The sequence below is a fragment of the Hemiscyllium ocellatum genome, chromosome 8 (genome assembly GCF_020745735.1).
Source record: "Hemiscyllium ocellatum isolate sHemOce1 chromosome 8, sHemOce1.pat.X.cur, whole genome shotgun sequence".
NCBI lineage: Eukaryota > Metazoa > Chordata > Chondrichthyes > Orectolobiformes > Hemiscylliidae > Hemiscyllium > Hemiscyllium ocellatum.
In genome coordinates this window covers 25,362,971-25,387,661 of record NC_083408.1, presented here as the reverse complement: position 1 = coordinate 25,387,661, position 24,691 = coordinate 25,362,971, and the positions used below count along the sequence as shown (strand labels likewise).

The window sequence follows — 24,691 nt, the reverse complement described above, 5'->3', positions numbered from 1 at the left end:
GTGCCACAATATTGCTCACAATATTCTAAATGCGCTCTGACGACATCCCAATATACAGCCTCAGCAGTATGCTTGCCCACGTACTCAATCCCTTTTGAAACAATGCTAGCATTGCATTTGCCTTCCTAACTACCAATTGTACCTGTATGTCCATATTAAAAAAAATCCTGAACTTCAGATTTCCAAGTCCCTTTGTGTTTCAGATTTCTAAAGCCTTCCACCATTAAGAAAATAGTCTACGCTTCTATTCTTTCTACTGAAGTGCATAGCCTCTCACTTTCCCATGCTGCATCCCTTCTGCCACTTAAAAACCTGCCTACCAGGGAGGAGAGAGTGGCGTGCTGTAGAGATCAGTGCTCGGACCTCAACTTTTAACATAACTTATGGTAACCAAATTTGATGTCAATACGATAAGTTGGAAAGTACTGGAATGGAAAGTTCAGGAAAAAAGACAAGTTATGAGTGGGTAAAGGTGGCATTTTATCACATTTTATAATATGATAAAATGTAAAATTGTCTATTTTGGCAGGAAGAATAGTATCTAAATGGTGAGAGATTGCAAGCTGAAAGTTTAGAGGAACCTGCGTATTCTCATGCATAAAGCCAAAAAGATTAGCATGCACGCACAGCAAGCAATTAGCAAAACTAAAGAAATGTCACAATTTGACAGTGAAAAGGTTATGCTTCAGTTATACTACACAGAGACCACAACAAGAGCATTGGTCTCCTTAATTAAAGGATCTGCAAGCGAGTTGAAGATAGTTCAGAGAAGATTTATGGGACGAATACCTGGAAACAGCAGGTTGGATTATAGGAAGGATTAGAAAGGCTACGCTTGTAACTGTTTGAGTTGACTAAGTGCTGACTTGATTGAAGCATACAACATCCTGAGGTACCTTGACAGAACACACATGATGTTCTGGGAGAATCTAGAACTAGAGGCTGCTATTTTAAAATCAGTGGCTACCCAATTAAAATAGATTAAAAGAATTCTCTGTCTCAGAAGATCATACGCCTTGGAACTCTTCCTAAGAAGTGGTGGAAGTAAAGAGGTAAACAGATGCTTGTTAACCAAAAGGGCAAAAGATTATCCAGGAGGGGCAGGAATGTGGATTTCAAGGTTATAATCAGATTAGCCATGACCTCGTTCAATGGCGGAGCAAGCTTGAGGGGGTGAATGGCGTACACTTTCTTTGTATGCTTTCAAATCAATATTCCAAACAATGCAAGGCTACTAGAGCTTTACTGTTTTACACCTTAATTAAAATGACATGTCCGCAGTCATTTGCGATTATTACTGACAATTACACTTCAAGAATATATGAGATCAAGCAGTGACTGATATGCAATGACCTACCCTCTGAAGCTCTGCATCTGGGTCAGGATGCCCTTCTGCCAGCAAACGCTGCCGAATCTCCTCGTGCTCCTCCTTCTCTCGTTTGCGATCCCTTTCATCAGCTTCTATTTCTTTTTCTCGATCTCTCAGACGCTTCTGCAAAGCGCTCCCTCTAAAGTTAAACAAGAAAATCATTTCATAGAACACAGGCACATGACAATAAACTGTAAACAGGTATTGCAGAAAGACCTCAAATTACCTGTAATACTTTGGATCATCTCTGTCATCATCATAATCTTCCAAAAACTCTTTCAGTCTTTTTGCTTCTTTTGCCTATGCAGTGAAAGTCGATTATTAGCAAGACTTTTATGGTTTTTAATGTTTAACAAGTAAAATCGAACCTCTAACTTTAAAAACAGCATTATTTCCTTCCTCCATTCCAGCACTGCACTTCAGTGTTATGAACAACAGCACTCTGATAGTCTGGTCCATCGTCTGCAGTACTTATATCTGAGTCAAAAAGTGTGGCGCTGGAAAAGCACACTAGTCAGGCAACATCCAAGCAGCAGGGGAGTTCATCAGGTAGTGCAGTGGGGTCACCTGTAGTGAACCTGATATGAACCTGATATGAACCCAAGGCCCCAGTTGAGGCCATCCCCACAGGTATCGAACTTGGCTATCAGCCTCTGCTCGGTCACTGTGTTGTTGCCTATCCCCGGAGGTCCGAGGCTGAACGTTCCAGACTGCTGATGTGTTCCCCGACTGGGAGGCATGGGGGAAGGTGCACCTCACTCTACTGCAAACCCACGGATAACCTCACAATGCTATGCTTCTCTAGCTTCCACCCTAAACATATTAAAACAGCCATTCCCTACAAACAAGCACTATGTATACACAGGATCTGCTGAGATGAGGAATGAGATGGACACTTGGAAGTAGTCATGGATGCCCTCATTGGAATGGGGTAGGACGTTCACTTCATTGACCGTCAGTTCCAGCTTGCTACCTCAACCGGTACCTTAGATTCTCATTGCACGACAGGTGACCCCGCTGCACTGTACACACCACGTAGCATCCACTCATATGCTCACACATGCACCCCACACACTCATACCCACCCTTTTACAGGCTTATACCCCAGTACACACCCACATACTCACTCAGTCTCCCCTGCTTGCACACGTACAAGTTTTTGGGGTGAATTTGAACTTGCGGAATTACATTTTATTTTGCTCCAAAACTGTATAAATCCATGTAAAATTCTCTAAGTTACACTTTAGAAATAGAATCAGTCTGACCTAACAGTGGGATATGGACAGACTTTAACTTCACACTTTCAATGCATTATCTGAGCTGAGATGGCATCTATTGTTAAAAGCTACCTCGAGAATCTAACTTTAAAAAAGTTCTGGGATTTACATATGAAGGAACCGAAACGAACATGATCAAACATGGAAGATTCAAGCTAAATTTGTTTAACATTACATTCGATGACACTACAATCCTGTTGCTATAAATTCTGTATCATATGATTCCGTTCTACAATCACCTGATGAAGCAGCAGCGCTCGGAAAGCTAGTACCTCCAAAAAAAAAAATCACCTGGTGATTTTTTGGTCCACCCAGTCCAACATCAGTACCTCTAAATCATTTCTTTCTAAATGGCTCAATTTCATAATAGTAAGCAAACTATAAATCATCTTACCAATGGTTTTTGTTAGAAACTTGGTTGATTGTTCATTATTTTTGATTCATATTTTTCTCAAGCTTAGTTTGGAGCTGAGAGTTGAGAGCTGAAGATGACCTTTGGACTGTGAGTAGCAGCTCGTGTTTTTATTAAAAAAAACAAACAAACTGCTGCTTGTTTGAGAAGCCCGGCCCACAAGTTAATTGTTGGTTGATTCGTGATCAAAAAAATGTAGCAGATTCTTTGACACCAGAGAAAAACAGTATGATTAACCAGATAGATCTTTGACCATTGACAAGGTCTGTATCTGGGAGTTGGTAATAAAAGCCTGGAAAGGAAGATGATGGTCAAACAGACAGAGTGGGAGGAGCTGGCTTTTTGAACTGGGGTTTTGGACTGTGCTTTAGGGAAAGAGGGGTTTGGTTGTTGATACTACAGAATGAAAATTTGAAAAAACTCCCTGCCTAACCATGTACTAGCAGCTACTGTAAATTCACTTGCACAGCTCAAAAATTGCTGCCAAATAGTTGAATTTGTTTATTCTTTTTGCACAAAGACTCCAGCTAACAGCATTGAAAGTGTAACATGCACACACCATAAGCAGTTCTAAGATTACAAACACTTAATATTTGTAGTCACTTGATAGAACAGGACGTGAGTTACGGATGAAAAAAGTTCCATCAAACCTTTCACTTTGCACTCAGCAGAACAAAATCACAAGAATACCAAATCTCAAAGGGAATACCAATGTATACTGCATGAGATGAGGTGCCTTATTGGTTGACAAGTAGGTTCTGATCAGCAGCAGCATTGCTGTAGATAATGCGCCAGGAAATGGCCTCCCCCACTTCGATCATTCTGTTCCAAACCCTCCTTTCACCCTCCACCCACGAACGGAAACAGATCCTTCGGTCCAAATCATCTATGCCACTCAGATATCCTAACCTAATCTGGTCTCATTTGCCTGTACTTGACCCATATCCCTCAAAACTCTTCCTATTCATATACCCATCCAGATGACTTTTAAATGTTGCAATAGTACCAAACCCCATCACTTTCTCAGGCTCCTCATTCCATACAAGTACCATCCTCTGTGTGAAAAAGCTGCCCCTTAGGTCCCTTTTATATCTTCCCTTTCCCATCCTAAATCTATGCCCTCTGGTACTGGACACTCTCTCTTCCACCAGGGAAAAGACTTTGCCTATTTATCCTATCCATGCCCCTCATGATCCTGTAAACCTCTATGAAGTCACCCCTCAGCCTCCGACGCTCCAGGGAAAACAGCCCCAGCCTATTCGGCCTCTCCATTTAGCTCAAATTCTCCAAATCTGGCAACATCCTTGAAAATCTTTTCTGAACCCTTTCAAGTTTCACAACATCCTTCCAACAGGAAGGAGACCAGGATTTCACGCAACATCCCAACAGTGACCTAACCAATGCCCTGTACAGCCACAACAAGACGTCCCAACTCCTGTACTCAATACTCTGACCAATAAAGGAAAGCATACCAAATGCCTTCTTCACCATCCCTTCTACCTGCGACTCTACTTTCAAGGAACTATGTACCTGCACTCCAAGGTCTCTTTGTTCAGCAACACTCCCTAGGACCTTACCATTCAGTGTATAAGCCCTCCTAAGATTGCCTTTTCCGAACATAATTATCTAAATTAAACTCCATCTGCCACTCCTCAGCCCTTTGGCCCATCTGATCGAGATCCCGTTGTAATGAGGTAATTGTCTTTGCTGTCCACTATACCTCCAATTTTGGTGTCATCTGCAAACTTACTAAATTCTCCATAAAATTGCTGTGTAGTATTCACATATGATGTCTCAAATCGAGTGCATGCTTGTTTCTGGCTTAGCATACATCCGCAGCATCACGTCAGCATGCACAGTCTAATCAAAAATTGCTCACTATTGTTATGCTCCACACAACAAGGATTGAATGCTGGGGGGTGGGGTGATAACAACCATTCACTGATTTTTCTTGCAATCTCTCAGACTTGCTGCTGATTTTTGCTTCACTCTCGATTTGTGATTCTGTGACCTGCACTTCACTTAATTTTTATCTGCATCCTGCAGCACGGTGGCGAGTGGTTAGCACTGCTGCCTCACAGTGCCAAGGACTCGTCGATTCTGGTCTCAGGTAACTGTCTGTGTGAAGTATGCACATTTTCCCCGCGACTGTGTGGGTTTCCTCTCGGTGCTCTGGTTTCCTCTCACAATCCAAAGATGCGCAGATTATATGAATTGGCCATGCTAAATTGCCCATAGTGTTCAGGGATGTGGAGGTTAGGTGCATTAGTCAAGGGTTAATGTACAGTAAGAGAGTAGAGAAATGGGTCAGTGTGGACTTGTTGGGGTCACATGGTCTGTTTGCACACGGCAGGAATTCTATGATTTCCCTTTCATTTTGGGAAGGACAACTTGCAGCATGGTCTGTCAGGAAGACATTCAGTATTAAAACCTGGATTTCTTTGTACGTGAAGGCCTAACAATCACTCTACCCCTTTGCTCATTATTACTGTACATGCACTCCCAATCCTAACATCCACATTTCCAGATATTTCCCTCATCGCCCTGTAATCCTTTAAATCCTTTAAAACACATTACAATTGTTTTGTCATCTGCTGCCCAATTCCAGCACATTTTTTTGACTCCTTGCTTGTTGTACTCACTAAAAGGTAGTCAGTGTCCACTATCACCTGCTCACATCACTTTTTTATTCTCCATTAACTTGAAGATTGCTGCCCCATTTGGTCCAGTTTGGCATCATTTGCACAATATTTCTAAACTAGTGGTGGGGCTCTGTCACAGGGACTGAGCGCCAAATCAAGGACAGAAATAGAATCATTTTTGAGCAGAGAAGTGAGGTCATATGATGTCAATAACCTGATCCCTTTCATTCTCTCGCTACTCCCACATCACACTTACCATTTCTCGCCTTCTTTCTTCCTCCCGTTCAGCTTCTTTCTCATAGTCTCTTGCTTTCTTCCGCTCCCTTATTTCCCAATTTTTAAGACGCTGAATCAAAAAGCCAAAAATAATTAAAATAGCTTGAAACAGTAAAGTTCAGAACTCATACTGTAAAACAATCAAGTCAGAGGGAGTGCAGCTAAATTAATTTTCAAGGGAATAATGCAAGACTGGATAGTCTTGACTTTAATGCCAGGAGTATCACAGGTAAAATGGCTGAGTTAAGGGTGATGACTGATGCACGGAAGTGAGATATGGTAGTAACAGAGATGTGGTTGAAGGAGGGGCTGGATTGGCAACTCAACATTTCAGAATCTACAGACAAGACAAAAGAGGAAGGAAAAAAAAAGAAGAGGGGTCATTGTATTATTGTATTATTAGTTAAAGAGATAGTTCGTGTAGTAAAGAAGGACAACACCTTGGAGGGAGCATCAAAAAGTGCCCAACACGTTTCAGCTAGGGTGACAGAAAGGAGTAACAAGCCAGCGCACCATAGACAATCACAGCTTCGTCAGGGAGAAGTCAGACCTAACAAATTTGATTGAATTTTTTGAGGTGAACAGGCATGTAGATGAGGATAGTGCAGTTGATGTAGTTTATATAGAATTCAGCTAGGTCTCACACAGGAGACTTTTCAAAAAGGCAAGTTCACATAAAATACAGGGTGACCTGATTAAGTGGATTCAAAATTGGCTCAGTGGTAGGAAACAGAGGATGATGACAGAAGGCTGTTTTTGTGACTGAAAACCAGTAGCATACCACAGGGTTCTGTGCTGGGTTACCTGTTACTAATTAACATAATATCTGGTCAGCATGGATGAGTTGGACCGAAGGGTCTATTTCCGTGCTGTACATCTCTATGACTGGGGTTGGTTGGAGGAAGGGGTTGGTGTAGCCCTAGTATGCTTGCAGACAGAGGTAGTTCAGATACTTAAGTGAGGTTGAGTGTCTTCAATGAACAGCCATGACACCAGGAAATACTATGGAACAAAGGGACCTTGACTTGTTTGTCCATAGATCTGAAGGTGGAAGGGCATGTTAGGAGGGTGGTGAAAAAGGCATATGGGATACTTGCCTCCTTCAATCGAGGCACAGATCACAAAATCCAGGAAGTCATGTTGGAGTTGCATCGAACTTTGGCAAGACCACAATAGGAGTACTATATGCAATCCTGGTCACCAATTACAGGAATACTGTGATTGCACAGGAGAGGAAAAATGGAATAGGCTTGGGTTGTTTTCATTTGAGCAGAGCAGATTAAGGGGCAATCTGATGTGTACAAGATTATGAGGGGCATGGACAGAGTGGATAAGGAGCAGCTGTTTCCCTTAGTTGAAGGGTCAGTCAAGAGGGTTCAAGGTAAGGGGTGAAACTTTAGTGGGCAGATATAAGGCATAATCTTTTTACCCAGAAGATAGTGACAGTCTGAAATGCGCTGCCTGGAAGGATGATAGAGGCAAGTTGCCTCATATCTCTTAAAAAGGTATCTGGATGAGCAATTGGTACATTGTTATGAGCCAGTATGGTAAATGGGATTAGATTGAAGGTTAAGTGCTAATATGTCGATGCAGACTCCATAGGCCAAAGGGCTTCTTTTACGCTATGTGATGATGAACTTAATTGGTGTAAGGCAAGTGTGTTTCAGCATGCTGTACATATCCTTAACTGACTCAGCCATGCTTCGGCAGAAACAAACCAGGAATGCAAAATTGAAGAAAAGGGTCGGCATTGTGTGTCAACTTTTGTTCTGTTCTGGGATAGAGGATGACTCCAAGAAAACCAACTATTTCCAAGATCCAATACAGCACAACCAAACAACGCAAACCCAACACTCAAACGAAGGAAAACTACTATGTATACTGAAAATCTGAAATAAATATAATGCTGGAGAAGCCCAGCAGGTCCAGCAGCCTATGTGGTGAGAGAAACAGATTTGAAGATTGAGGAGTCATTACAGATTTGGAACTCGCTCAGTTTCTCCCTCCAGCTTTCTGATTATTCCTACAATTTCGCTTAAAATCTAAATTTTTACTACACTAAGGCCAATTTGTAATTTTCACAAAAGACTTCTTTTGGCCTTTCAAAAGTTACCTCTTGGTAAGCGTTCTCCTTCTCACGAAGCTTCCGTTCGAGTTTCCGACGTTCATACATTTCTTCCTCATCTTCTTCTCGGTCCCTTTTCTTCTCCTTTTCTCGACTTTTCTCTCTGCAAACATCAATGAAAACAGTTTTGGCTGTACAGATTCGATAAGTGAATGGCTCGACTGTATTCTATGAAACTATGATTCTAATATAAGCAACTAAGCAGGCTCTCCTTTAAAATATTATGATAATAAAACAGAGCTCTTTTGACAGCCCTCATGGTCAAAAAACCTGAAACATTCATTACAGGAGATGACAAACAGCATGAAATTATAAACAGCAGGAAGGAAAACCCAACTAAGTCCAGACAAGCTTCTCGTTTCCCCTTCATCCCCCCTGAGGTTTTACTGGTATATCCAATGATACAGCTTGTCTGCACAACATGAACTTGCTCCCACATTACTTACAAATCTCCCAAGAAAATCTGGTAAACTTTACAGCAATTATATGGAGAAAGTACTGGACGATGACTGGTGCCCACGGAATTATATCTTAATCAGAAACATAAGAATAAAAGAAGCAGGACAGGAATAGGCCAACAATTACATCAGAGATAAGGGTAAGCAAAATAATTACAAGAACTGGAAAAGAAAATTTCTACAGTTAACTAATTTCCCAAAAAAGCAGTGCAAACCTAGATCTACTACGATCCTTGCTTCTTTCCCGATCCCGGCTTCTTTCTCTTTCTTTATCCCGTTCTCGCTCTCTTTCGCGGTCTCGCTCCCTTTCCTTGTCCTTAGTTCTTTCACGATCACGATCACGGTCACGGTCACGGTCTCTATCTCGTTCCCGCTCTCTTTCCCGTTCACGCTCTCTCTCTCTTTCACGTTCACGTTCACGTTCTCGCTCCCTCTCCTTTTCTTTCTCACGTTCTTTCTCTCTCTCGCGCCTTTCTCTTTCGCGTTCACGTTCTTTTTCTCGGTCTCTTCTTTCTTTTTCAACTTCTTGTCTTTCTTTTTCCCTTCTTCCCTTTTCTTCTTCTAGCTTCTAAAAATTAACAAAACAATTCTTACCCATTAGAGGGAACATTTAAAATATGAATTACAATGCTTTAAAGAAGAGTACATGAATCACAAAATCATACTTATTGAACACACAAAATGCAAGTTGATAGAACCTGCTAAATTTAGGAAGGCATGGTACAGTTTAGATGATCAATTACAATACTGATAAAACATTTATATTTTAACTATAACTTTACAGTCCAGAATTCCTACAAGTAAATGGAAACATCAACAGACTACAATCCATCCTTGGAAGTGATTTGACTTACAGTGGTCTGCTAGGACTTGAACCGTCAAGACTGGATTAACATTGCCTATAAGCTATGTGTCTGGGAAGAGCAAGTAAATTGTTCACAAGTAATAGAACGACCAAGCTGTCAGCACCAGCAGATGCCGATGCTTTAAAAGAATCAACTTTAACAAATTTTGTTACATACAATATATCATTTCTCTCGCATTATTAAACATGACAAACTTTTTAAAATGTCAATATCCAACAATTCAAAAGTATTAAATAATTGTAAACACAAATTCTTACCTCAAGGCTCTTGCTGTTGATTGGTCACCAATGACTCGCAAATCAGCAGACAATCGTGAAAAGAAAGCTTTTACGATACATCAATTTATCCAACCACCACTGGGCAGTGCCAAAGCACTTCAATAAAATCACCACTACCCATTGCTGGATATACTGATGTAACCGCTATAATTAATGTTGAAAGCGATGCAAAAATACGTTTAACAAAGACTAAAAATTAATTAAGTGTAGAAGGACAATCTAGCCTACGCTAAATTATGACGATGCAAAGGATTAGGGCAAATATTGATGCTGTTAACTTTCAACTTGGATTATTCGAAATCGTTAACGCAATTGATGCATTAAATTAAACAATACCACCCATTCAGAAAGCACAAACATGCAGGAATATTGTGATAAAAGCAACACAAAATTACAAGGGGCTATTCCTAGATGTGATGGGCAATTAATTCAAGTGCAACAAAATATTCCGATTTATATGAACTTACCTCTGCATTTTACTAAATGCTAATATTTTGGTGTCAAGTAACAATATATTCTGCTACATACTTACAAAACTCTGATATCCCTCTTAGCTGAGTAGATTTTACTAGGATAAAGAAATATAAAAAGGCGGGCTTCAAGCTCTAGCTCTCCATACCTTTGAATATTTTGTTAAATTCCTCGGGTTTTCAATGCATGTAATAATCCTTCAATTTTCATTTAAACTAGTAAAAGAAATTACGATTAACTTAACTAATTTTTGTTTTATACTACAAAAGATCAAAGTTGCTTCAACATTAATGTGGCCTCTTATGAGAAATTATTGTGGTTATAAAGGAAGCAGTTTAAATGTAAACATTTAAAACATCTATGATTTTGACACAGCAAATGCAAAATAATGGCAAAGGAAAGGGTAAAGGGCAAAGATAAGCTGATTGGGTCTTACCTCATATTCTTCAGACTCATCAGTGCTCTAAATGGACACCCCCTGTTAAACTGAACATCTGACAGCAACAGTCTAAAAGACTGCAGCAAATACATTACAATATAAAAGAATCAAAACATGCAAAGGTTGACTGTGCAAGTATTAAAACATCCCAATATTCAAAATGATTGCATTAAACTGCAAGCACTGAAATAAAGAGCTTTTTCAAGATGATTGTAATTAACTAGACTTTAAGGAATGACCAGTTACACCTTTGCATATTTCTAAGGGGGCATCCATGAATTTTATAAAAAAGAAACTGAAGCTCATACTTACATCCTATCCATGCATTTTCACAAGTTCTGAGTTCATCTTGCTTTAGTCACCATATGATCTCTATCATAATGGTGGGGGTCAATGAATAGATTAGCTTTAAGGGCATGTACATTATTCCATGCATGTTATATGGTACCTGTTTTGGATTTCCCCTTGCCCTAGCTGCTGCTTCAATATTCAAATATATGCCTACAATTCAAAAGTACTACATAACACCACTAACTTTTCCACTAGCCAACTTTTGGGCAGGACTCTATACTTTACTCTCCCTTCCCAAATTTTCTTTAACTTAACAATTTCTAGATTTGACTCTTGTAGTATGAAGTTTGGTTACTAAATGCACTAGAAGCAATAGTAAACTCAATGTATTAAAAGACACAATTAACCACTAGTCTATCAAATGATACTCAAACTAATACTGACTAAATAAAACATGAGAAATTTAGCACCCACCCACTTCCCCACCCCCCAAAGAACTGATTTCTAGTATTTCTGAAAGAAAAAAAATCAGATTATACGTGCAAGTATTGATCATGGTTTAATTTATTGTCTACTGCCTTGTAATTCAAAGTTAAAGTGGGCCAAATGTAACATCCATCCAAAAAAATAAGGTTGCAAAGGTAAAATTCTGATTGCTTCAATTAAACTAAGAATTAGTTTCAGCAACTAATGAACTATCAGCTTTCTAAAAAAAAAGTGCAAGTATGTGTAGTTTTTGTGCTCACATTTGTAGAAATAGTGAAGTATGGTACTACCTTGTGAGTATCTCTGAATTTGCTAATTTCTCGAGAAATTAGGTCTCTTTTATCCTCTTCCATCTCCATTGCACTTATGTCATCCTGAAGAATAAAACATGGCTGTCACCAAAATATATTGTTCTCTTTATTATGCCAGTGATACATTTGAAATAAAAAAATGTAGGACACTAACAACATGACATCCATAAGGATAAAGATTCAGTGTAAGTTTGAGGGAGGGATCCTTCACCGGATATGGAAAGAACAGACAATCAAGCAAATTTTCTGGATCAAGAAAATAAAGATACACTTCAAATTATGTAGTATCTTTCAAGACCTTGGGATGCGATCAAATGCTTGACAATTAATGATGTCCTTCTGAAGTTTGCTTAGAAAGTAGGGACAACAGAGGTATCAAAGCAAGCTCACAAAAATAGCAGGAGAAAGTGAAGACTGCAGATGCTAGAGATCAGAGCTGAAAAAGCGCAGCAGGTCAGGCAGCATCCAAGGAGTAGGAGAATCAACATTTCGGGCATAAGCCCTTCTTCAGGGACGAGGAAGGTGTGCCAAGCAGGCTAAGATAAAAGGTAGGGAGGAGGGACTTGGGGGTGGGGCGCTGGGAATGCGATAGGTGGAAGGAGGTTAAGGCGAGGGTGATAGGCCGGAGAAGGCGTGAGGGCGGAGAGGTTAGGAAGAAAATTGCAGGTCAAGAAGGCGGTGCTGAGTCTGAGGGTTGGGATTGAGATAAGGTGGGGTGAGGGGAAATGAGGAAGCTGGAGAAATCTGCATTCATCCCTTGTGGTTAGAGGGTTCCTAAGCGGAAGATGAGGCGCTCTTCCTCTAGGTGTCGTGTTGCCATGGTCTGGCGATGGAGGCGGCCAAGGACACGCATGTCCTTGGTGGAGTGGGAGGGGGAGTTAAATCGTTCCGCAAGTAGGCGGCCTGTCTCCCCAAAGTAGAGGAGGCTGCAGCGGATGCAGTAAATGGTGTGTGTGGATGTGCAGGTGAATTTGTGACAGATATGGAAGGATCCCTTGGGATCCTCCACACACATTTACTGCATCCGCTGCACCCGATGTGGCCTCCTCTACAGGCTGCCTTTTTGCAGAATGTTTCAGAAAACACCCCTGGGACACCCGCACCAACCAACCCAACCGCCCGGTGGCTGAACTACAAGGGGTGAATGCAGATTTCTCCAGCTTCCTCATTTCCCCTCCCCCACCTTATCCCCTCCCTCGCCTTCTTGACCTGCAATCTTCTTCCCGACCTCTCCATCCCCACCCCTTCTTTGGCCCATCACCCTCACCTTAACCTCCTTCCACCTATCGCATTCCCAACGCCCCTCTCCCAAGTCCCTCCTCCCTACCTTTTATCTTAGCCTGCTTGGCACACTTTCCTCATTCCTGAAGAAGGGCGTATGCCCTATACGTCGATTCTCCTGCTCCTTGGATGCTGCCTGTCCTGCTGCGCTTTTCCAGCAACACATTTTTCAACTCACACAAAAAGCAGCAACATAAGATTATAAACAATTATCACCACTTTTTGAATAATATTCAGTAGTCATTAATATTTATGCAGGAAGGCAGACAAGACTATGGTTTAATCTATTTAAACAAAAAGATTACTTACTAATATAATTAAAGGTGACATTAGAATATATTTGATATACGCGCTGGTTTAAAACACAGTATCACCAAGAACAGATTCCATGATGAAGCACCAACACAGTTATTTCAAATGCATGTTAGGAGATCGGATGCTGTGACACAGGAGTGAGAGCAGAGTACGGAATTCAATCTTTACCAAACTTGCGCTGGTCTATGTTAGAATGGCAATAGCAGTAGAATGCACCAGATTTCCAAAACAATTCTAACATCAAGGATGTTGAAAGAGAGTTTACCTCCGGAATTGAGAAAATATCAATTTAAAATGACTTTCAGATTGTACCTACCTTTTGGCTTTATCTCATTAACACTAGTCAAACAGTAAAAATCAGAACAAATCTGACACAAACTCACTGGGAGCACAAATGGAACAATTTGCACTGGAACAATAACCTTTCTCTATTCTTCTATTCATAGTTCCACAGTTGCCACATCAAAATAGCAAGAAAACATTGTCACAGGGAAACAATGTCAGGCAAATTCAAAAGAGAACAAAAGAGAAGCACAGCTCAGGAACAGGCCTTTCGGCCCTTCAGGCCAATGCTGATCATCGTGCCCTAAACTAAAAAACAAACCTTCTGCCCCTATTCGGCCTGTATCCCTCTATTCTCTCCCTACGTAACTATCAGATGCCTCTTAAATGTTGCCAAATTTGCCACCTTCCACCACTTCTTCTAGCAGTGCATTCCAGGCTACTACTACTGTGCATGAAAAACTTTCCTAATACATCCCTTAAACTTGCCCCTCCTCACCCTGAATATGTGCTCCCTTATGATTGAAACTCCAACCTTGGGAAAAACCCTCTGACTATCTATCCGAGCTATGCCTCTCAATTTGTAGACCCCTATCAGGTCTCTTCTCAGCTGCTGTTTTTCCAATGTAAACAATCAATTAGTCTTTTTAACCTTTCCTCATAGCCAATGCCCTCGAGATCAGGCAACAATCTTGTGAACCTTCTCTGCACTCTGTCCAAAGCTTCCAGGTCCTCCTGGTAATCTGGCAATTAAAACTGCACACAACACTCCAAATGCGGCCCAACAAGAGTTTTATGTAGCTGCAACATGGTTTGCCTACTGTTGTACTCCGTGCCTTGACGCATGGAGACAAGCATACCATATACCTTCTTAATCAACTTTGTCACCTCAATTCCGGCCTCAGGCGACTGTGGGGAGTTTGCACATTCTCCCCATGTCTGCGGGGGTTTCTCCGGGTGCTCCGGTTTCTTCCCCAGTCCAAAAATGTGCAGGTTAGGTGAATTGGTCGAGCTATATTGCCAGTAGTGTTAGGTGAAGAAGTAAATGTAGGAGAATGGGGTCTGGGTGGGTTGCGCTTCAACGGGTCGGTGTGGACTTGTTGGGACGAAGGGCCTGCTTCCACCACTGTATCTAATCTAATCTAAATTGCCACTTCCAGGAAAATGTGGACCTACACACCCAGATCCATCTGTGTGCGAACGTTCCTAACGATTCTGCCATTTACAGTACATTTCACACCTAAATTTGATCCTCCAAAATACACCTCTCATTTGTCTGGATTAAACTCCATCTGCCATTTGTGCGCATAAGTCGCTAATCCTGTTATATCCATTCACAATTCTTGCACTATCAGCAGCAACTTCTCCAAACTTTGTGTAGTCTGCACATTTAATCAGACCACCCACACTTTCCTCCAGATCATGTACAAACAACCCAAGACCGATCCCTTTGGAACACTACTATATGCTGGTCTCCATTCTGAAAAAACACCCTTCCACCACTTCCTTCTGTTTGCGATGACCAAGCCAGTTTTGTATCCATCTAATCAGTCTTACCTGAATCTGTGATTTTAGCTTTTGCACCAATCTGCTTTGTGGGACTAAAACTACATTCACAGCCATTCCCGCATCAATTATCTTTGTCACCTCTTCAAAAAATTCCATCAGATTGGTGAGACATGACCTTGCCCATACAAAACCAGGCTACCTGTCACTAGTATATTTTCTTGTCCCTCAGTATCTTTTCCAAGAGCTCCCCCCCCCCCCCCCCCTACAGATGTCAGGCTCACCGGCATATAATTTTCTGGATTATCTCTGCTTCCTTTCTTAAACGAGGGAAAACGTTAGCTAATCTCCATCCCTTTATAACATCACCTGTGGTCAAAGAGGATGTGAAGATATCTGCTCTTGCCCGAGCTATTTCTTCCCTTGTTTCTCGCAATAGCCAGGGTTAGATCCCATCTGGCCCTGAGGACTTGTCTACATTAATGCAATTTAGAATACCCAAACTTCCTCCTTTAACATATTGACATTCTCTTGAGTATACATACACTCCTCCCTGACCTCAACATCAGTCATGACCTTCTCCTTGGTGAATACAGATAGAAAGTACTCATTAAGGATCTTTCCCACCTCTTGTCACTTCACACATAGCATAGAACATTACAGTGCAGTTCAGGCCCTTCAGCGCTTGATGGTTCCACAGCTTGGTGCAACATTCCAAGTCTATATTATTCCATTTTCATCCATATGTTTATCCAATAACCATCTAAATGCCCACAATGTTCATGTGTCTACTACTGGTGCAAACAATATGGTCCATGCTCATACTACTTCTGACATTTGTCCTACATCTATCACCCCTCAATTTAAAGCTATGAACCCTCATGCTAGCCATCACTATCCGAGGATAAAGGCTCTCAATGACCACCCTATCTAACCCTCTGATTATCTTACATGTCTCAATTAAGTCACCTCTCAACCTTCTTTTTTCCAACGAAAACAGCATCAAGTCCCTCAGCCTTTCCTCACAAGACTTTCCTCATACCTGGCAACATACTAGTAAATCTCTTCTGCACCCTTTCCAAAGCTTCCACTCCATTGTCCTTGAAAGATCTGCTCTATCCTTTGCTACCCTCTTTCTAAAGTATGCATTAAAACCCTTGTAATTCTCCTTGATCTTGTTTGCTAGAGATATTTCATGGCTCCTTTTAGCCTTCCTAAATCCACAATTAAACTCACTTCAACTGGTTTCTGATACTAACACTTGCCTGTCTGCAAGTCAATGCAAAACAATTATTTTCATAGAATCCCTACAGTGTGGAAACAGGTCATTAGGCCCAACAGCCCTAACCTGTCTATAAAGTCTGTGTTTTACGATATTATACCGTACAACCGCCCAATGAAGGAGCAGTGCTCCGAAAGCTAGTGCTTCCAAATAAACCTGTTGGGCTACAACCTGGCGTTGTGTTATTTTCAACTTTGTACACCCCAGTCCAACAACGGCACCTCCAAATTGTGACACTAACCCTCTGAAGAATGTCCCACACAAATCATTCCCCAACACGATTACTCTACATCTCCACTAACTAATGCACTTGACCTACAATCTCTGCATGGGTTTCCTCCCACAGTCCAAAGATGTACAGGTTAGGTTAATTGGTCATGCTCAATCGCCCATATTGTTAGGTGCATTAGTCAGGGTATAGGGTATAGGGTAGGGGAATGGGTCTGGGTAGATTTCTCTTCGGAGGGTCAGTGAAGACTTGTTGGTCTGAAGGGCCTGTTTCCACACTGTACGGAATCAAATCTAATCTAGTCTAATCTACTCTACTCATCCCTGAACACTATAGGAAATTTTGCAGGTGTTTGAAGAATAAATAGGGGAGCACTTTGCTTGCAAAACCTCATGAAGGAGGTGGCTCGAGAAAGCATGAATGCGTTGGTGACTATTTTCCAGAGTTCGATAGATTCAGGATCAGTTCCTGCGGATTGGAGGGTGGCTAATGTTGTACCACTTTTTAAGAAAGGTGGGAGAGAGAAAGCAGGAAATTATAGACCAGTTAGTCTGACCTCAGTGGTGGGAAAGATGCTGGAGTCTATTATAAAAGATGAAATTACGACACATCTGGATAGTAGTAACAGGATAGGTCAGAGTCAGCATGGATTTATGAAGGGGAAATCATGCTTGACTAATCTTCTGAAATTTTTTGAGGATGTAACTCTGAAGATGGATGAGGGAGATCCAGTAGATGTAGTGTACCTGGACTTCCAGAAAGCTTTTGATAAAGTCTCACATAGGTGGTTAGTGAGCAAAATTAGGGTGCATGGTATTGGGGGCAAGGTACTAACTTGGATTGAAAGTTGGTTGGCTGATAGGAAACAAAAAGTAGTGATAAATGGCTCCATTTCGGAATGGCAGGCAGTGACCAGTGGGGTACCGCAGGGATCAGTGCTGGGACCACAGCTTTTTACAATATATATTAATGATATAGACGATGGTATTAGTAATAACATTAGCAAATTTGCTGATGATACTAATCTGGGTGGCAGGGTGAAATGTGAGGAGGATGTTAGCAGATTACAGGGTGACCTGGACAGGTTAGGTGAGTGGTCAGATGTATGACAGATGCAGTTTAATGTGGATAAATGAATGGTTACCCATTTTGGTGGCAAGAACAGGAAGGCAGATTACTACCGAAATGGAATCAATTTAGGTAAAGGGGCAGTACAGAGATCTGGGTGTTCTTGTACACCAGTCAATGAAGAGTGAAGAAGGCTAATGGCATGCTGGCCTTCATAACAAGAGGGATTGAGTATAGAAGCAAAAAGGTTCTTCTGCAGCTGTACAGGGCCCTGGTGAGACCACACCTGGAGTACTGTGTGCAGTTCTGGTCTCCAAATTTGAGGAAAGACATTCTGGCTATTGAGGGAGTGCAGTGTAGGTTCACGAGGTTAATTCCTGGAATGGCGGGACTACCTTATGCTGAAAGACTGGAGCGACTGGGCTTGTATACCCTTGACTTGAGGAGGCTGAGAGGGGATCTGATTGAGACATGTAAGATTATTAAAAGATTGGACACCCTGGAAGCAGGAAATATGTTTCCGCTGATGGGTGAGTGCCGAACCAGAGGACACAGCTTAAAAATACGGGGTAGACCATTTAGGACAGAGATGAGGAGAAACTTTTTCACCCAGAGTGTGGTGGCTGTGTGGAATGCTCTGCCCCAGAGGGCAGTGGAGGCCCAGTCTCTGGATTCATTTAAGAAAGAGTTAGATAGAGCTTTCAAGGATAGTGGAATCAAGGGTTATGGAGATAAGGCAGAAACAGGATACTGATTAAGGATGATCAGCCATGATCATATTGAATGGTGGTGCAGGCTCTGCAGAATGGCCTACTGCTGCACCTATTGTCTATCTTTTTTTCTACCTAAGCTGCCAGTACCAATATGTATGGCAATGTCTTATATGTTTGCTCTCCCCCTTCAGAATACCTTCCAGAGACATCTCTGACCTTGGGGCAGCAGGCAGGCAACATACCATCATAGAATCTCTTCTGCTGCCACAGAGATGACTGTTTTCCTTACACATGAATCCCCTACCACTACAACCTTGCTATTCATCATCCTCCCCTCCTGTGCAGCAGATCCATGCATAGTGCCATGAAGTTGGCTACCACTGCTTTCAAGTGCACAGCCATCTCTCCTAATAATATCCAAAACAATATGTCTGTCAGAAAGGAGGTTGACCACAGGAGACTCCTGCACTACCTCCTTTCCTCTATTCTGCCTGGTAGTCAACCATGCCCTTTCTGCCTGCTCAATTTGCACCTGTGGGATGATCATGTCACTGATTGTAGTACCCACAACACGGATGTTCCACAGGTGAACTCACTAGAAGTTCCAGCTCCGAAATGTGATTCGCCAGTAGCTGCAACTAGACACACCTCCTGCACATGTGCTCATCAGGAACAACTGGAGCTGGCTTTGCAGGATATCACAGGTGTGAACTCTGCTGCCGTGGCCTTCCTTTAAACTCGGTACCACAGCCACATTTGCTTCCTCAGTGCCTGCCTCCGAAACCAACTCATCCCACACGGACTCTGAACCACCTTTCCCTCACCACCAGACGGCTGGAGGAAGAACGCCTCATCTTCCGCCTCGGAACAGTGGGCAGCACGGTGGCACAGTGGTTAGGTGGGCAGCACGGTGGCACAGTGGTTAGCACTGCTGCCTCACAGCGCCTGTAGACCCGGGTTCAATTCCCGACTCAGGCGACTGACTGTGTGGAGTTTGCACGTTCTCCCCGTGTCTGCGTGGGTTTCCTCCGGGTGCTCCGGTTTCCTCCCACAGTCACAAAGATGTGCGGGTCAGGTGAATTGGCCAAGCTAAAATTGCCCATAGTGTTAGGTAAGGGGTAAATGTAGGGGTATGGGTGGGTTGCGCTTCGGCGGGTCGGTGTGGACTTGTTGGGCCGAAGGGCCTGTTTCCACACTGTAAGTCTAATCTAATCTAATCTAAAACACTTCAACCCCAGGGCATCAATGTGGACTTCAACAGTTTCCTCATTTCCCCTTCCCCCACCTCATCCTAGTTTCAAACTTCTAGCTCAGCACTGTCACCATGACTTGTCCGACCTGCCTAGCTCCTTTTCTACCTATTCACTCCCCCCTTTCCTCCCTGACCTATTACCTTCATCTCCTCCCCCACTCACCCATTGTACTCTATGCTACTCTCTCTCCACCCCCAACCTCCCCAAGCTTATCTCTCCACGCTTCAGTCTCTCTGCCTTTATTCCTGATGAAGGGCTTCTGCCCGAAACGTCAATTTCACTGCTTGTTGGATGCTGCCTGAACTGCTGTGCTCTTCCAGCACCACTAATCCAGAACCTGGTTTCCAGCATCTGCAGTCATTGTTTTTACCTTGAATTCACCTAATCTGCATATCTTTAGATTGTGGGAGGAAACCGGAGCACCCAAAGGAAACCTAAGCAGACATGGGGAGAATGTGCAAACTCCACACAGTCATCTGAGGTTGGAACTGAACCCAGGTCTGAGAGACAGCATCGCTCACCACTGAGCCACCATGCCCCAGCAATTATGTGGTGTCTGAGATAGTGGTGCCAGAAGGATCTAACTACTATCGTAGAGAGGTTAATTGCACCAAGAGTTCAAGTAATCAACAGAACCATGGAAGGAAAATTGGGAAGTAATGTTTGCACCCAGAAGGCATTGGGTCCTGGAACTCAGCCTGAAAGGGTCAGAGACACAGAAGCCTCATCACATTTCAAAAGCACTTAGACATAAACTTGAAATGGAATTACCTACAAAGCTATGAACCTTCTGTTGGCAAGTGAGAATTCCAGAAAAATCATCTTTCTGCCCAAAAGTTAAGATGGATTGAATTAAACATTCATCATTAATTTATGTAATACAAATAAATACCTCCTCTTTCTTTTCCTTTTTCTTCTTTTTAGGATGTGCATCTTGATCTTGAGAAGGTGCATTTAATTCGCTGGAGTACTCTCTTATTAGTCCTTCAATTGCTCCTTTCACAATCTGATCTCTTCTCTTGGTATCCTCATCTACAACATCATCTGACGAATCCTCCGTTTTTGTATCCTTCAAGGTGTAATCAGATTAAAATGGGACATTAAGGACTGCTCAAAAACACTAAACAGCTTGCAGCTGAGTAGCTCCCAGCTGAAACAAACGTCACTTCACCAACATTCAGCGATATTAAGACTTGCCAGCACACAATTACAATTCAACAGGCAAGATTTTGTCCTTCTGTTATAATCAACAATGTGATCCAGAAGATTTTTAATTGAGGTTGGCCCATTTTGCTCTCAAGATCCATCAAACTAATTGGAAAGCTCATATATATGCAACATATTTATTCTTTCAATAAATTTGTTGATCTATCAACAGCCAGATTTTGAATTTCTTTCACAGGATGTAGTCGGATGGCCATTGGGATGAAGCAACGTGGTCTGAAACCTTGTCAAAGAGGCCACTGATCCAGTGAAAAAGTCATTTAAAATACAGGAAAAGTAACCTATTCAACAACAAAAACGACGACAGCACAAATAGGATGTTGGAAACCAAAACACATTGAATGCTGCAGAATAATAAATTCAAATTTGTCCCTGCTCTGTCCCACTGGGATATCAAAGTAGAGTCACAGATGTACACCATGGAAACAGACCCTTCGCTCCAATTCATTCATGCTGACCAGATATCCTAAATTAATCAAGTCCCATTTGCCATCACCTAGCCCACATCCCTTTCCACCCTTCCTATTACACAAAAAAATGCCTTTTAAATGCTGTAATTGCCCCAACCTCCACCACTTCCTTATTCCTCACACGCCCACCCTCTACATGAAAAAGGTGTCCCTTAGGTCTCTTATATCCGTCCCCTCTCACCTAAACCTATGCCCTCTAGTTTTGGATTCCTTTACCCTGGGGAAAAGACTTTGTCTATTTACTCTACCCATACCCCTGATGATTTTATAAGCCTCCATAAGGTGACAACTCAGCCTGCAACGCTCCAGGAAAAAAATCAGCTCCAGCCTATTCAGCCTTCACTATAGCTCAAACACCGCAGCCCTGGTAGCATTTTTGAAAATATTTTCTGAACCCTTTCAAGTTTCATAACATCATTCCTATAGTAGATAGACCAAAATTGCATTAAGCATTCCAAAGGTGGCCTACCCAATGTCCTGTATAGCCACAACACGACTGCCCAACTCCTATATTCAATGCACTGAACAAACGTTTTCTTCACTATCCTCCTGTAAACCCACTTTCAAGGAACTTTCAACCCGCACTCCAAGGTGTTTAGCCACACTCCCTAGGATCTTATTAATAACAGCACAAGTCCTGCCTTGATTTCCCTTGCCAAAATGCAGCACCTCATATTTAATTTGATTAGATTGATTCATCAGGTGGTTATGGCTCTGAAAGCTTGTGCTTCCAATTAAACCTGTTAGACTATAACCTAGTGTTGTGTGATTTTTAAAAACTTTGTACACCCAGTCCAACACCAGCATCTCCAAATCATGACACAGATTATAGTAAGCAGGGATACAATGATCACGAAAGACTTAGACAAACATTACATTGCACAGGGCATGTGCTAGATGAGATCAACACGAGCAAGATCAGCATGATGGGAGGCTGGCTAGACCATTCATCAGTCTAATAACGACAGGGAAAAAGCTGTTCCTGACCCTACTAGCATGTCTTCAGGCTTCTGCATTTTCTGCAGAATGGAAGAGGTTATAGATCATTATCAGCACGTGATGGGTCTTTGATGTTGACAACCTTCCCAGGACAGCCAGCCATGTAAATAGAGTCCATGAATGGAGGGCTGACTTCCATGATGTTCTGGGGTTATGCACCCCATGTTCTGCAGTTTTGTATAGGCCTGGCCAGAGCAGTTGCCATACCAGACAATTAAGCATCCAGACAACATGCTTTCAATAGTTCATCTGTCGAAGTCAGTCAGGGTTCTTGTTGATGTGCCAAATTTCCTGAACCACCTGAGGAACAGACTATGTTGTTGTGCCTTCTTAACTGTCAGATCTATATCGGAAGTTCTGGGTAGGTTGTCAATCATCTTCACTGCAAGGTACTTGACACTCTCCATCCTCTCAACCATTGTTCTGTTGATGTGGACAGGGGCATGTTCTCCTCCTTTCTTATTGAAGTCAACGATCAGTTCTTTAGTTTAGCAAATATTGAGAGAGGTTTTTCTCATTGCACCGCATTACCAAGCCCTCTATTTCTCTTCTCTATTTTGATGTGCTGATAGATATCTGTCCTACTATGGTGGTGTCATCAAACTTGTAGATAGCATTCGTTTGGAATTTGGCAACACAGTCATGGTAAAGGAGTGCAGGTTGAGGACACGCCCTTGCGCAACTCCAGTGTGGAGTGTTATTGTAGAGGAGGTGCAGTTACCTATCCTCTCTGATTGCGGTCGATGGGTAAAAAGCTGAGGCTTTAATTGCAGAGGGCGAAGCTGAGACCAAGGTCAGAGTTTTGAGCCGAGTCTGAAAGGAACAATGATGTTGAAGGTACAACTGTAGTCAATGAGCTGGAGTCCGATGTTCTTGTTGGCCAGATGTTCCAGGGAAAAGTGCACGACTAGGATATGACAACCAGTGTTAACCTGTTGTGTAGGTAGGAACATTGCAGAGGATTGAGGCAGGCAGGGAGACTAGAGTTGATGTGGGCCACGTCAAACCTCTTGAAGCAGTACACAGTTGAGGTCAGAGCTGTTGGACAGTAGTCATTAAAGCACACGGCATGTACTTTCTTCAGTATGAGGATGGTAGTCTTCTTGAAGCAGCTGGGGACTTGGGCTTGTAGGAGGGAAAGTTTGAAGATGTCCATGAATACCTCCACCAGTTGGTCGACACAGGATCTGAGTGCTCAGCTGGGGACACTACCTGGGCCTGTCGCTTTCCTTGGGTTGACTCAGAGGAAGGCCAATCTGACATCTGCAACAGTGACCAAGGGGAATGGTGTATCTGGGGCTGTCGGACAGGCATTATCGCATCGCTGGCATTCTGGTCAGACCGAGCACAGACAGCATTGAGTGTGTCAGGCAGTGATGTGACTTTGTCCGTCACCTTGCTCTGTTTCATCTATCTAAAATAAAAACATTTGCCATTCTTTGGCCCATCTCAAATTCTCATTTTACTCTGACATTACATTCTTCGCTCTTTATGACATCAATTTTGGTTTCATCTGCAAACTTACTAACCATACCTCATATTCACATCAAAATCGTTTATATAAACAACACAAAGCAGTGGATCTGCACTAATCCTCGTGACACACCACTGGTCACAAACCTCCAGTTTAAAAAGCAATCCTCCACCACCACCCTGTCTCCTATCTTCGAGCTAATTCTGTAAGCAAATGGCTAGATCTTCCTGTAATCCATGTGATCTAACATTACTAAGCAGTTGACCAGTAGGAACCTTGCTGAACATCTTACTGAAGTCCATGTGGATTGCATCCACTGCTTTCATCAACCTTCTTCATATTTCTTCAAAAACCTCAAGTTCGTGAGAGCATAGTCAGCCTCTCCCTACTTTTCCATACACAAAACCATGCGGACAATCAATCCTTGCATTAACAAATACATGCAACTCCTGTCCCTCATGGTCCCCTCCAAAGCTTGCCCACCACTGATGCCAGGCGCACTGGTCTATAGTTCCCTGGCTTTTCTTTATCACTTTTGTTAAGCAATGGCACCACGTTAGCCAACCTCTAACCTTCCGGCACCTCACCTGTAGCTCAAAAACACACATATCTTAGTAAGGGTCCCAGAAATCTCTTCCCTAGCTTCCAACGAATTTCTGGGGTATACTTGATCAGGTGCCAGGAATTTATCCACATTTATGCATTTAAGAAATCCAAGACCACCACCTCTAATATGGACACTTCTCAAGATATCGCTGTTTATTTCCCTAAGTTGTCGAACTTCGTGGCACCGGGAGTAATCCAAATATTACTACAAAGGACCTACATTTTAATTTCCTGCCTAACTTCCTATATTTTTGCCTCAGAACCTCCTCTTTTTCTCTGCCTATGTCA

General features: G+C 42.3%; 1 protein-coding gene across 2 annotated transcripts in view; it reads right to left on the bottom strand.

Moving 5' to 3' along the window:
• Positions 1-24,691, bottom strand: part of rbm25b (RNA binding motif protein 25b) — a 103,708-nt gene that overhangs the window by 13,895 nt on the left and 65,122 nt on the right. For both annotated transcript variants that reach the window (XM_060828703.1, XM_060828704.1), the window contains exons 8-14: positions 20,523-20,699; positions 11,681-11,764; positions 8,775-9,127; positions 8,090-8,204; positions 5,957-6,046; positions 1,596-1,669; positions 1,358-1,508 (exon numbers count right to left, since the gene is read on the bottom strand). In XM_060828703.1, coding sequence (XP_060684686.1) covers positions 1,358-1,508; positions 1,596-1,669; positions 5,957-6,046; positions 8,090-8,204; positions 8,775-9,127; positions 11,681-11,764; positions 20,523-20,699 — 1,044 coding nt within the window. The remainder of the gene's footprint in view (positions 1-1,357; positions 1,509-1,595; positions 1,670-5,956; positions 6,047-8,089; positions 8,205-8,774; positions 9,128-11,680; positions 11,765-20,522; positions 20,700-24,691) is intronic.